The 13,941-nt window shown below is 41.8% G+C and overlaps 1 protein-coding gene across 3 annotated transcripts in view; it reads right to left on the minus strand.

The window, feature by feature from the left end:
- The window catches only part of CRHR2 (corticotropin releasing hormone receptor 2), a 152,121-nt gene that overhangs the window by 38,211 nt on the left and 99,969 nt on the right, over positions 1 to 13,941 (minus strand). For all 3 annotated transcript variants that reach the window (XM_077789598.1, XM_077789593.1, XM_021547687.3), the window contains 3 exons: positions 8,817 to 8,934; positions 6,332 to 6,485; positions 3,253 to 3,313 (listed from right to left, as the gene is read on the minus strand). In XM_077789598.1, the coding sequence (XP_077645724.1) occupies positions 3,253 to 3,313; positions 6,332 to 6,485; positions 8,817 to 8,934 (333 nt within the window). The remainder of the gene's footprint in view (positions 1 to 3,252; positions 3,314 to 6,331; positions 6,486 to 8,816; positions 8,935 to 13,941) is intronic.

The following is a 13,941-nucleotide window of genomic DNA, read 5'->3' on the forward strand; positions in this document are numbered from 1 at the left end:
TTCACAGCAACCCACACTGACACTCACTTCATCCTCTTCACTGAGAATAACAAATTTACTCTGTTTATGTTGGTCAATGAATGAGAGACTGGGCTCAGGTCTGAACTCACGCCATTCCCTTTTCCTTGGGGTAGTTTTGGTCCAGGCCAAAAACTAACCAAGGCCAAAACTATTCCTGGGGAACAAATCTGGAGTTAGCAGGAGCCAGAGGACATTCCCAGTAGTCCACAAACTGCACCACCCCTGATTTTGGAGGCTAAGGAGGTTTAATGATACGGGTGTGAATTATCCCATACTATTTGGAAGTCGAGCCCCAGGAATTAATCCAGGCCCAGCTGAATCAGTATTACAGATACAGCCACGGAGTCTGCATCCAGAATTCCACCAAGCTAAGACAGCTTTGCATTCATAATTCCTTAAGGTTGAGATCATTGGAGCTGCATATCCCTTAGGAAGTAGATTTTGCAGTTCAAGGATCTGAAAGTTTTCTTCCCTGTCATGGATACCATCCATAACAAATCTATACTGCAAAAGTTATGCCTTCCCCATGTTTGCTGTGTGAAATAGTAATTTAGTGCCACTGGAGCCATGGAAAAAAGGGTATTTCCTGAGCCAGGGAGACCACAGAGCCACATTTGCACTTTTACAAGTAGCAAGATGTAATAGGTTGCCTCAAAGAGGTTGGAGCCTGTGAGACACAACCTCACAAGTGCAGGGAAGTGAACTGGGATCAGCAAAGCTCTGGCTCAGATGGGATCCTCGTAGGTCACACCATGCCCTCGAAGCCTCTCTCCAAAATGTGGAGTTTGCTAAAACAGGAGGAGCTGCTTGCCCACTGCAAGATGCTCTGAGTGGACAGGAGTGTGGAGGTACACAGCTGGAATCAGGAACACTTCAGCACCTCACAATTATTTGCCTTTTCTTGGTTCAATTCCCACATCCTTTAAGTTCCAAATGAATGAGGGAGCTTTGAATGCTTTAGAAATGTGAAAGACGTCTGCTATTCCCTGGTGCACTGAGTGTGAATTGATAATTTTGCAACTCATCTTCCAAAATTTGGGCATGAGAGCAAGACTTGGAATAAGGCACTTCCTCCAGCCAAGTTATCATCCAAGAAGAATCCCCAGGGCAGCCTTAAATGAATGAAACTGTGTTTTTGAATTTTATTTTTTTTAATGTAGCTGGAAAGACATGAAAAAAAATTACAAGATACGCCAGGGTAGGAAACAAATTTCTCCAGAACTTCCAAGATCTACATTTGAGAGAAGATTTTGAAGGGTATTTTGGGAGAACTATTTTTTATTGCCTGAAACTCAGAGAACTAAGAGAAGCAAAGAGTTCCTGGGAAGCTGGCTGCTCTAGCAGAGGGACTAATACAAAACAGACTGAGGCATGTGGCAGAACTTAGTGGGCTAGAAAAAGTCAGCAAAGAATTTGGAACTGAGTTGGTAAAGCACAAATGAGGTTCCAGGGCAAAGGCTGCTCTTGTTGCTCTTTGGAATTTAAATGTTGCTTAGCTGGAAGACCAAAATGCTGAAATTTATTATCTGAAGTCCACTGTTAGACCAAGGTTGTGCTGAGTGAAGAATTAATGTGGATTTATTTCCACACTGAGAAAACAAGGTTGTGGCCAAGGACAGACTCTGCAACACAGAACTCTCCAGGAGTGTTGCTGCCCCAAGGCTCCTTTTGTAGGTAGTGGAGAAAAAAACCCCAGCAGCTTCCTTAGGTCTGTGTTCATCTCATTAGGTTATGAACCAGATCTATTACACTGTAATCTAAATATTTCTAATTAAATGGGGTGAGTATTGCTCAGAGGAGACAGTTATTTGCCAGAAACATAATAAATGTCTGCAATTGATTAGCAATATTTCATATTTAGAGTCTTAACTGTTCCAATGAGGACTTTTAGCTAAGATACTGCAAACTGTTCTGCCAAACATTTGAACTCTTATTTTAAATCCAACACAGGCCATTGTGCCTGCAATAAAATAATTTCACTAAAAGCAAAAAGAGAAACGTAAATCACTGACAATTATTTGGTGCATCTCTGATAATTATTTGGTGCATATGTGTGAAATATAAGCCCTTTAGCCACTTTTTATTATTTTTTTGCCTCTGGAAGGATACATAAACATCCCCTGAATATTGAAGAGGACGATTCAGCAAGACAGTTGTGGTAAGACTCAGTTGTGTAAAATACACTTCTGTTGAGTAGCACTACTTAATATTCTTCAGGGATCTCTGATAGTTCTTTATATAACCAAACCCACCACTAGGTTTTATCACTATTGTTAATTAGATCTCACTAATGTTCTTCCCCTTAACAAATGCCCATCAATGAAATTACTGCAATAGCTCTTAATAATTTGTGAGTGATTTTTTAAATTGAGATTTAACAGTATTTTTTTTTTCCAGAGTTGCCATATTTTGCTAAAGAACTGATAAACCCCAGGCAGGATATTTACCACACAACCAGTTATAGTTGCCTGACTGTCCAGAAAATAATCTCTATTAAACACAAAGATATTTATTAAATTAATATTAATAGTTATTAAAGATCTCTAATATTAAAGATCTCTATTAAACACAAATATTAAAAAGTCAGGAAGTTGCTTGAAGCATTTTTTTAATGTTCTTTTTATTTTGAGCTTTTAAACTATGACGAGCTACACAACCTGAACCCCAGCTCAACCTCCACACAACTCAAATGAATACTCAGAGGGAGAAAGAGGAAATTCCCATTTTTCCTGAATTTTGGGCAGTCCCAAATAGTCTTGTAAGCTGCAGGCAGGTCCATGTTTGCTGCCTGTGTCCATCTGGCTGGGTCTGACCTCCTGGGAGCAGCACATGGTTCCCCCAGTGCTCAGGACAAACGGACAAAAGCTCTGACAAGGAGCAAAGTCAGGACCTTGGATTTCTGAAGAGGAACTTCCAGCTGCTTGAAGAATCAGTGGATGAGTTCCCCCTGGGAACCTGTCCTTAGGGACAGAGGAGCTGACCAGACCTGGCAGCTCTTTAGGGACGTTTTTTCTCAGGGAACAAGAGCTCTCCAATGCCACGTTTAAAAATTCAGGCAGCACAGGCAGGGAATGGGAATGGCTGAGCAAGGAGCAGCTCCTCACACCGAGGAAGAAGGAAATGCACAGCCAGGGGAAGCAGGAATATGTGACCTGGGATATGGTTTGGATGTGTATCCATTTCTTAACTTGTTTAGAGAGCCACACAAACGCAAATATTAACATCACTTACTGTTCATTTTCATAATACAGCTTGCCAATGGCCCAGGCAATGATGATTGGGCAGGGAATACCTGCAGGAGCAAAAAAAAAAAAAAAAAATTAGGAGTTAATCATGGATGGATGGATGTGTCCATGGTACCAAAGCAAATTCAGATTTATGTGAGGAGAGTCTGAGTTAATGAATGGGAGATTCCAAATCATAGTCGTCCTATCTTGGTCTGATTAACACCACCACTGCTAAGATCTTTTAACTTAAAAATGAAAAAAAAAAGATAATCTTAATAAAACTTTAGTATCAGTAAGGAAAGTTAATAAAAATATTAACAAACACACATAAATGCCTATATTTCCATAGAAGTGACCAGAAGAATTTAGCTGACTAAAAGGCAGTTTTGAACCCTTTTCATTTTCCTGCAGTTGGTACAGCAGAACCTTTAAGGACAGTACTTGGAATTTGGTGTTTAGGTTTTTATTTCCCAGGCTCCAAGAAGCTTGTAAACATACTGGGATCTCTAGATGAAGCACAATTTCAAAACTTTCAACAATTTTTTTTGAGTTCAGTGTTCCTTATGAAACAGGGTTGTGAGAAAGAATAGCTTGATATCTTGAAGTATCAGAATTCTTGCTTTTTTTTTTTCTCTCTTTCTAAAGGATCCAGCTACTTTTAACTTTACAGACATCACTGCTCTCCCTAACAGTGGTTGTGTTAGGCCTTCCAAACCAGCTGGTTTGAAGGGGATTTGCTGCAGGAGGGACGTGGAAGGGAGAGGGAGTAAATGGAAGAGACCTCTTGACTCCACTCGGGTAAGGACTAGACCCATGTCAAAATTAAAAGGGGAGGTTTTTCCTCTCCATTCCCCCTTTCACTTTCACCTCAGGAAAACCCAAACAAGTCCAGGCTCGCCATCTCCATCCCCCATTCCGAACTGCAGGTTCACGTCTCTGAAACCACTGAAATCACTGAGGTGAGCGCAGGGACAGAGCCCCAGTGACTCTCACGAGACTCTGCAGTGGGAGCAACAAGACTCAAACCCCCATGGAGGAGCAGAGGTGCATTTATCTCTGACACAAATTTGTCTCTTTTAACCTTCCCACTTTCCCTTCTGTGGGAAATGGAGGCTTTGAGGAGATGGAAGGAGAGCCACGACACAGAGGGGATGGGGCTCTGCGGCAAGCACATTTCTCTCCCTCTCAAGAGTCTTCATAGAGGTGCACAGAGAGAAATGAAAGAGAAAACCATTTCTAGTTCTGCTCCTTGTTTTTCCTATGTGGAATATGTTTGGAGAATTGTTTCCCTGGGGTGATTGCTTGGTCGGATTCTGGTGAGGATTGTTTGAGCCTGATGGCCAATCCAACCCACCTGGGGCTGGGCTCTCAGAGAGGGTCACGAGTTGTGTTGGAGTCAGAGAAAGTAGTATGTAGTTTTAGTATCCTCCTTTTATAGAATATATTAATGTATTTTAACATAGTTATAATAAAGAAATCATTCAGCCTTCTGAATTGAGTCAGACATCATCATTTCTTCCCATTGGGTTCGCCTGCATTTACAAATAGGGCTGAGTTGCTGAGGGGTCAACTTTAACCTCAGCAAGGAGTAGAGCAGCTCTGATCTCCTGCCCCAGCATCTCTGGTGGCTCCTGTGCCCTTCAAATGATTGTCTTTTGTTTCATCCTGTTCATCACCCACTCAAAGGGTCTGGAGCATTCATTTCCCCATGTTCTTGGGAGGAATGGACAGAGAAAATGAAGCCATGTGCCCTCTCCTGAAGGAAAACATTTTACTTTTCCTTGTTAAGTGAAGAATAGGTATTTGAGAATAAGACTGGTAAAAAAAAATGTGTATGAGGAGGCAGAGCAGAGCCAGAATGCACCCAAAAAGTGGCTGGAAAGGTTTATTCAGCTCACAGCACTCCTACATGAGTGATGAGAGACCCAGAGGATTCTGACAGAGGTAGGGAGTGAAAACACCAGGGATCAAACCAGTCTGGGGGAGAGCCCTGCAAGCAGCTGATCTTCCAGTTTGCTGAGAGAATTGAAAACTATTGGGGAAAAAAATTCAATCAACTCCCCAAATAACCATCTTCTTTCTACTACAACTCCTCTTCCTCCCATTTGATTTTTGGACTGAATGACATATTTTGTTTTAAAGGCTGTTTCTGCCTTCAGATCTGCAATCCAATTACTTCTGCAGAGAGGGAGAGGCCCTTCTGAACAAAATATCATTCTGCTTTCACAAAAGAAAATATTGGTGACTTTTTTTCCACCTTTCTTCCTTCAACAGAAAAGAACTGCTAGATTCACTAGTTCTGTCTGACCTCAGATTTTCATTCAAGTGAACAAACTGTCTGCATGGGGCTTGTCCTGCCAAACATCTGGCTGAGTTCAAAGCATGAAGATGGTGGTTGGGAAGGATCTCTAAAGCTGTTTGCTCCAATTTCCTCCTCTGAGCAGAACCATCAATACTCACCCACCTCAGCCAGATCTTTGTCTGGCTAAATTTTTAATAACCCCAAGGTCAGAGGTCTCACAGCTTTTAAGTCACATATTTCAGTGTTCCACCATCTCCTGGTACATTTTCTGCTTTCTTAACATCCAACTGGAACCTCCCAGTCTGCAGTTTATGAGTATTGTTCCTTTTTATAACATCTGCTATTACCAAGCAGAATTTGGCTCCATCATCTTTGTAAATTATCTTCCAGATCACTCCTGGTACCAAACAGATCCCTCCTCATCTTCCTCTTTGCCAGATTAAAGCAGCTCAGCTCCTTCAGCCTCACATCACAGCTCATGTCCTTTGGATCCCTGATCCCATTTCCATCTTTGCCCCAGCTGAAACTTTGAGTAGCCCAAGGACAGTCCAAAAACTCTTTGTTTTCTGGGAACAAATCCCTCAGCAGCTGTGGGGCTGGACTGGCAGATAATGAGGCTTTTTTTTCAAGTCAGATCCTCACTTGGAAGTGTCTGTTCAGACTGAGTGGTCCAGATTTCACCCCAGGGGGATTTATAATATTTAATCTTGCCTCTCGTTGTCTTTAACACTTGAATGCCAGGTTCCACAGAACATAATTTTAACCACAAAAGGTCACTTACACCATCCAATGAAGAGAAAGACCCATTTCCTCAGTTTATCTGTGGAGTAGGTCATCACTATAGCAGTGTGTAAGTAGCAGCCTTCCACAAACATCCAGAAGAAGTTGGTCACCACAAAGTAATTGTAGACAGTGGTAATACATCGACACCAGGGCTAGAAAGGGAACACAAAAGAATATTTTAAAATCATGGTGAGAACATTTAAAAGATTCTGTATGTCATTATTCCCTTAAAAAAAATATAAATGATAAAATTCACTCATGGGATGCAGATTTATGCTGTGGCTTGGAATCACAATATTTTAGGTGCTGACAGGAACTCACTGATCCATCTGTACCTTCTGCTGAGACTGGCTTTGACCATAACATGCAGGATCTGCTGTACCAAACCTGTCTGGAAAATTCAGGTTCCAGAACAAGGCTCCAAGAGGAGCAGGTCATGTCAGCACAGGTGAGCTGTGTCAGTGTCATGGTCTTGCTTAATTTCCATTGAGGCACAACTGATATTTAAAGGAAAAAAAAATATTTCAAAGGCATGTTTTTATCAGCCAATTTAGCCCCTCTGTTCCTGCCACTGGTGCTTCATTCTGTAAGTCACACCTGAATTTTAAGTCACATGGCACCTCCAATTTTTGCCACAGACTCAACAGGAACCTTTTGTAAAATGTGAGAAAATGTGTTTTTTTTTTTTCCCCAGAGTGGCCGTGCAGTGAGAGCACAGCTGTGGGAGGCACAATTAGCTCTAAATGGGAACATCCCAGCAATAAATCACAAGGAACTGAGAGTAATTACCACAGTGCTGCTCACTTAAGTCTGGGAAAACTTTCTTCTTACCCAGCAGACATCGAGTGCACTCCCTGGGGCACAACTCTCGTTACCTGGGTTCTCTGCTATCACTGATTTTGGTCATTTTGGTCTCACCATTCTCCAGCCTTTTAACTAACTCTAGTGAAGTATTTCCAAGTTTTACCCTCAGTTAATTTTGTTTTAGCCTTCATATGCAGGAGATGCTGATGGTCTACAGGCAGCCAACAGAGCATCAGACACACCACCAAGCCCAGTAAAATTCTGAGGTTTAAGAATTTACTGGGCAAGAAGCACACTTACAAAATTACAGCCCATCCACAAGTTGTGATCACTTCTGTGTATTGAATGGGAATAAAAAGAAGAAATCTTTTGGATGTATTAACGCTATCATTTCTGTATTATTTCATTAACATTTGAAATTTAGTTTGGCTTTACACTTAAAATAGGATTAAAGCCCAAAACAACCCAGAAGAAACTTAAACATTTTGTTTTCAAATGTCTGTTTAAACCAAATTCCCTTCCCTTCCCTTCATTTGTGTACAAAAAGTCAATTTTTGTACATCAATTGCACATCCAAGTCATTTTTTCCTGTGTCAGAACGAAGAGGAGCTGGCTGGTGGATTGGGAAGATTTTGGGACAAACAAATACAAATAATGGTGATGAGATCTCTCTCTGCACGACTTCCATAGGAGACCAGGACAAAATGAATTTTGAGCAAGTCCTTGGTGGAGTTATATAAATTGAATAGAATTCAATAAAATTGCAAAGCTCCTTAGTTCACACCTTTCTGTTTATGTGACTGAGGATTCCTGATCCCCACATGTACCCACCATTAGGCTCCAGATAACTGCACCATATCCTTCTTGATTTTTTTTTTTGCAAGCATTATAAACTTAATGCAAAATATTTCCACATTGATGCTTCTGTATCTGCTATTTAATCAGCACTGATCAGCGCAGAAGAGATCACATCAACAGCTAAAATAAATGATGTTAACATTCATTCTGGTGGTGTTATTTTGACTGACTTATCCCACAATCACATAACAAAGTTATCACCAACTTGTAAAAAGCACCTTTCCCAAAAAGGTTGCAGAGAAAAGATGAGTTAATGAAAACTGGAGCATGTGATGTTCCATCCTTATATTTGCAGGTTTATATTTTCATTGTCACTTTGTGCTCACATTTTAAGAGGTATTTGAGTCCCGTCTCCAACAGATTTTTCCTAAATAACTTAAAAAATCTCAATAAAGATTTGCAGCATATTCATGAGGGCAAGTCACACAGGATGAAACTGTTGACCATAAAGCTCCTAAACTCCATCTTCTGGAGTGTGAGACTGCCAGAAGCACAGACAGAGCAAACACTGAATTAACAGAATTTACATTTTCTCAAAGGAGTGTCTGGGCGAGTAATAATAGAGATTTATGCACGGACATCTTTATGTGGGCACTAAGGATTTCTTTGTTTGTTTTCCCAAAGCATGGGGCTGAAGTTCAGATGTCAAATCTCACATTTGAAGAGCTAATCAAGGATGGTGAGTGCCCAGCTGACACTGAAATGAAGGCAAGCATGGAAGTCTCTCTGAGCACATGGCTAAATGTCCCCTGAAATATCCAGACAAAGAAACTCAGCACCCTGAGCTCCAGGGCAGGGCCCTGCCACCTCCCTGCACCCACCTCATTGCTCTCGTGGATGTTGTGATCTATCATTTGAAGCAGAAACCACATCACATTCCTCAGGATGAACGTGGTGATCAAGTTCCAGTGGATAATATTCCGCAGGCATCTGATACTCCTGAGCAGGGAAACACACTGAAGTGAACATATATGATGAATATATCCACCCACACATCAATAACCGTATAAAACAAATGAGTAAATTCTGTTCATTGCACAGTTTATCCCCCTGCAATCCCTCTGTTACTCTATGAAACAGGAGATTTGTGTTTTTTGCAAAGCCACGGACAACAATTTGTCTTGACAACACAGTTGAATCAAGTCAAGCAAGTGAAACTGCTTGAATCTACTAGAAAAAATAAATCAAACATTCAAACTGTTATTTCATCCTTGGTTATTAGTTTTGCTCCCGTTCCCTCCATCTCTAGAACAACTGGAATTGATAGAAAAGCCTCAGAACAATCAGGCTGCCCTGGAGGCTGCTGAGCTGCTCACAGAAGGAGATTTAGTGATAAATATTTGTACTGGAGTGGCAAAGCTGGAATAGTTTACATTTGGTTAATTCTTGAACAGGCTCACCTGTGTGAGTCTGGATTAATGCAACACGAGAGCACAAACTGCCTGCTTTTCAATCCTGGGCTTGGCTGGCTTAAATTTTACCTTAAATGAGGCAGAGCTGCACATCCTCCTTCATCAGGAAATATTTGTGTCTGGTTTTGGTCCCTCCCCAGCCCCCATTCAGGTACAATGGAAATTATGAGCACAAAGTAAAATGTGAGCTACAGTAAGCTGGGACACAGTGCCATAAAACAAAAGTGGGCACATCTGAAATATACTTGCTGCTGGAAATGGCAGCCAGGGCATGATGCTATTGCCAGAAAATAAAGCATAACTGAGGCAAGGCAGAGTTATTTGTGACAGGTTCAGTCATTTAAGACCAGAACATTTCTCTTCTGATTCTTTGTGAACTGGTAAAGGCTGGCAAGTGCCAAGTTGCAGCGTTGCAGTTACAGAATCTTCAATTAAATGATCTTTTCTCAGCAAAAAGCAAACCCCTCCATTTATGAAAATCATTTCCACGGGGGTTCAAAGAGCCAGAGCACTTCGTGGGATTTGGCAGTGGCCATATCAGGCTCCCTGCTTTCCAGGGAAGCTGCCAGAAAATGTGGGACAAACACAGAAAGTGGCTCAAAGCTGCTCAGCTGGAAGGGACTGATCTCACCCCAGGGACAACAGAACGAGAGGCACAATCCAAAAACCAAGTTTTTGTTGCCTCAGGTCTTTTGCAAGGCAAACAAGCCACTCTTCTTAATGATGAACACTATTTTCCTACCATAAAACACTCATTGTGCTGTGCTTAGGATTAAATTTGTCAGTTTTAGGGCCAGAAGGAATTCTGTGATGCCCTTCAGCCTCACAAATCTCTCAGAGATTTCAAGCAATTCAGTAAAAAAACTCAAAAAACAGAAGACCTCCCACATATGAGATACAGAGACACTCAGAGGTATAACCCTGCTAAGCCAATGTTAAAATCATCTCTGAGTTTAACAACTCAGGCTGCCAGAATGAAATTGGTATTTGGTTTGAGAACCTCAGTGACTCATGATGAGTTAATTTGGAGAACAAATCTCCAGCTGCTCAAGCCCTTTCTCTTTTATTTAAGCTACAAACTCCAAAATGCTGCTCTCAGACATGTCAGACCCATCTCACTTTGAGAATTTCACTTTTAACAAAAGAATGAGGTTCAGGGTTTGGCTTTCAAAGAAATGAGGCAACCAAGCTGCCCATGCTGGGCTCCTGGAGAGCACCTGGCTCTGAGACATCCTGCTCAGGGCTGTCCCTGTGCCTCATCCTGCCCAAAAATGTCCTGCAGCTCCCCTTCACCTACGTGTTTTATTTACTCCCTCCAGGTCATGGATTAGCAAACGAAAGGATGAGTTTGAAACATTGCTTCTAGGGAGAGAAGGAGACAGGGGACTAAAACTAAGGAAATTCAGGTCAATCTGTGAGTTATTGAGATGAAATTAATTGCTTTTGAGAGCTTTAATCACAAAACAGATTTGGTACACTTGCCACCTGGATGTATTTCTTGGCAAAGGTAAGATAAAAGGAATGGGGAAAAAAAACTTCCTTGCTGCAGGCATCCTTTTAGATATAGCTATAGTTAGGTATTTTTTAGTTTAATCATCCCATAATATGGAATATTACTAAATCTGGCTAGGGGAAATCTTATTGCCACAAGATTTACAGCAGGACATTGGACTGGGCAGACAGGCAAACAAGATCAAATGAAGAGTTGTAGATTTTTGGATCATAAAAAAGAGATTTTCTCCCAGGAAGATCCCAGTCAGCAAAACCACATTTTCTTCTTTGACAAGCTCAGTGGACTTGATGATCTCTTCTTTCCCAACCTTAGCAATTCTATGGTTCTAAGTTTTTATCTAGTGCCTAAATGATCTTTGTGCTCCTTACTGCTTCTTGGTTCCTATTGGTTTTTATTCTTTGCCCATCACTCTGCATCCTTCAGATTTTTAGTGGTGGAGGGTCTGGTCTGTTTTGGAAACCTCCAGTCTTAACAGATAATTATCAAAACACTCCTTGTTTTCAAAAAGACCCATTTGTAGAGGGAAGGTGTGCTCCTGGTGCAAATTAAGTATATCCTGGTGTAAATTAAATTAAATATAAATGTAGCCAACAGCTGGAATTGACCAAAATGAAGCCTGAAGCTTTGGCTTTGGACGTGAAACAGGGACAGTTGGCTCTCCTGTCCCACTGCCTTTAGCAAAAGCCATATTTTGGGTATGAGAAACCTCACAGCACTGCCTCATTCCTTTTTGGAGACACTGGGTGTGTGACTTGCATGGTAAATAGGTTCTTTCACCTGCTAAAAAGCTTCCTGTCTTTGGGGCTAACAGAGCCATGAAAGATAATCTGAGAGATGTCTGAAAGTGTCACAGACTTTCTCAAATAACTCAGGCAGTGATGTGATCTCAGGCATAGAATGGCTTTAACCTTTTCCCTTTTCTCTTTTTTTTTTTTTTTTTCTGTTTGTTTGTTTTGTTGTGGGTTTTTGTTTTGTTTTGGTTTTTTTTTTTGTTTGTTTGTGGGTTTTTGGGTTTTTTTTTTTAGTTTTTTTGTTTGCTTGTTTATTTTGTATTGTTTGGGTTTTTTCCCTCTAATTTTCTTTTAATAAGAATCCCAACTGGACACTGAAAATTTGTTATTGCTCACAATAAGTCCAGAGTCCGTGGTTCTGTCTCCTAAATACCACCAGCACAGAAATCAATGGCAATAATGCAATTCACAGCCAAGGGCAGGGAAAGCTTGAGAAATAACTGTGTCAGGTTTCTAGTGGGGAGGGAGAATCTGCAGGATGATAAAGTGTGGAGGCTGCAGGGCACAGCAGGGCTGCAGTCCATGGAACAGGGAACAATCTCTTGGCAGCCACCTGAGAAAGCTGCTCTCATTTTCAGGTGGGGGAGTTATTGTAATTTAGCAGGTGTAAAGCATCTGGAGGGATACTGAGGAAAGGGCTCCTCATTCCAGGCTTTATTCAGGTGAGACTGCTCTGCTGGGCTCAGGAGCTCACCCTGTGCACAGAACTCATCTCTGCAGCCAGGCTGGAGTCTGGGGTGGGCACTGAGTGAAGGACACTTCCCAAACTGGGCAGCAAAAGTGCTGAACAACAGGAGACCTGCAGCACAGATAGTGTTTGCTGAAAGGACAAAGCTGACCTTGCCACACTCATTCATCTCAAAGCCTGAAGAAAAAAACTCGGGATATTCATAGGAGTAATTTGTCCCCCACAGGCTTTTTCCTGGTTCTTTATAGCTTAAATTTATGAGCCTTAATTTAAATGTAAATACTCCTGTTATTCATGAAAATGACCTGTCCCATTTTGAAAACTTAAAACACTCGTATCAGTCTCCTATGACAATGAGCCCCACAGTTCCTTTCTCCTTGAGTAATTATTGGCTTTGCTCTGAGGAGTGCAAAAGTAACCAAGCCTGTGCTCCAGGAGCAGCAATAACACAGAAAAAGAATATTCCAATCACACTGCAACTGGCAGGAGGTGGAATTTAAAACACGTGAAGCTGTGCTAGAATTTAGTGAACTGAGCTTTTTTGGAGGCACGGGGGCTGGCATGAATGCATTCCTTCAAAATCCAGAAGCTAAGAAATTCGGGGTTGCTCTTAGGAGGGGGATATCACAACCTGGGGGTGGTGGCAGTGGCAACATGAAGAAATTGAGAGCACAGAGAGCAGAGAGCTGCCTCTGCAGAGGGACAGAATCATGTGGTAGAGGGGAGAAATGGGAGCTGAGGGGACTGGGTGCTGAACTGCTGCTTCACATACAATTACAGCACTGCTGGCAAGAATTGTGACTTACAGAGCCATTCAGAGCTCCCCAGCCCAAAGGAACAGATGATGAAAGGTTTCCCATTCATCTTCATGTCAGGTAACATCACTTGTGCCATTTCCACTTGTTTTACAAGCCTTGATGTGTGCTGAATGCAGCAAGAGCAGCAGCACAAATCACCAGCCCAGAGATCCTGAAGGCTGGCACCTCACAAGACACCACAGACTGAGGCTACGGGCTTCCACTGAGGAGGAATTAATTATTTCCTTCCTACTCTAATCATTTTCAGATAAAAATCACTGGTCAGGGCTTTGGCTGGACTCTTCTGCTAGCTCTTCCCTGGTGATGGATGCAATAAAGAGAGAAGTGACAGCAATTCACTCACCACAGACTCAAAGATTGAGGTCAGAACATAAAGAACGTCCATGTTCACTCAGAGCAGTGTGCTATTTAGGCTGGGACTCAGTCCCTGTGGGGATCAGTAAAAATTCATTTGGGAAAGAGCATTGGAAACAGGAGAATTGAACTGCAAGTTGGTCCTTGCTCTTGCCTCCTTGCTCCTGGCAGTCAGAAGATATTCCTGAATCAGAGGCTGCATTTAAATGCATTAAATGACCTCACTGGTGGGCCCAGCTCCTCCCAGGAGTCACTGGACTCCTGTGGCAAGCACATTTCTCTCCCTCTCAGGATTTTTCACAGAGGTGCACAGAGAGAAATGAAAGAGAAAACGATGTCTATTTCTGCTCCTTGTTTTTCCTATGTGGAA

This window comes from Lonchura striata, chromosome 1, assembly GCF_046129695.1.
Source record: "Lonchura striata isolate bLonStr1 chromosome 1, bLonStr1.mat, whole genome shotgun sequence".
Taxonomy (NCBI): Eukaryota; Metazoa; Chordata; class Aves; order Passeriformes; family Estrildidae; genus Lonchura; species Lonchura striata.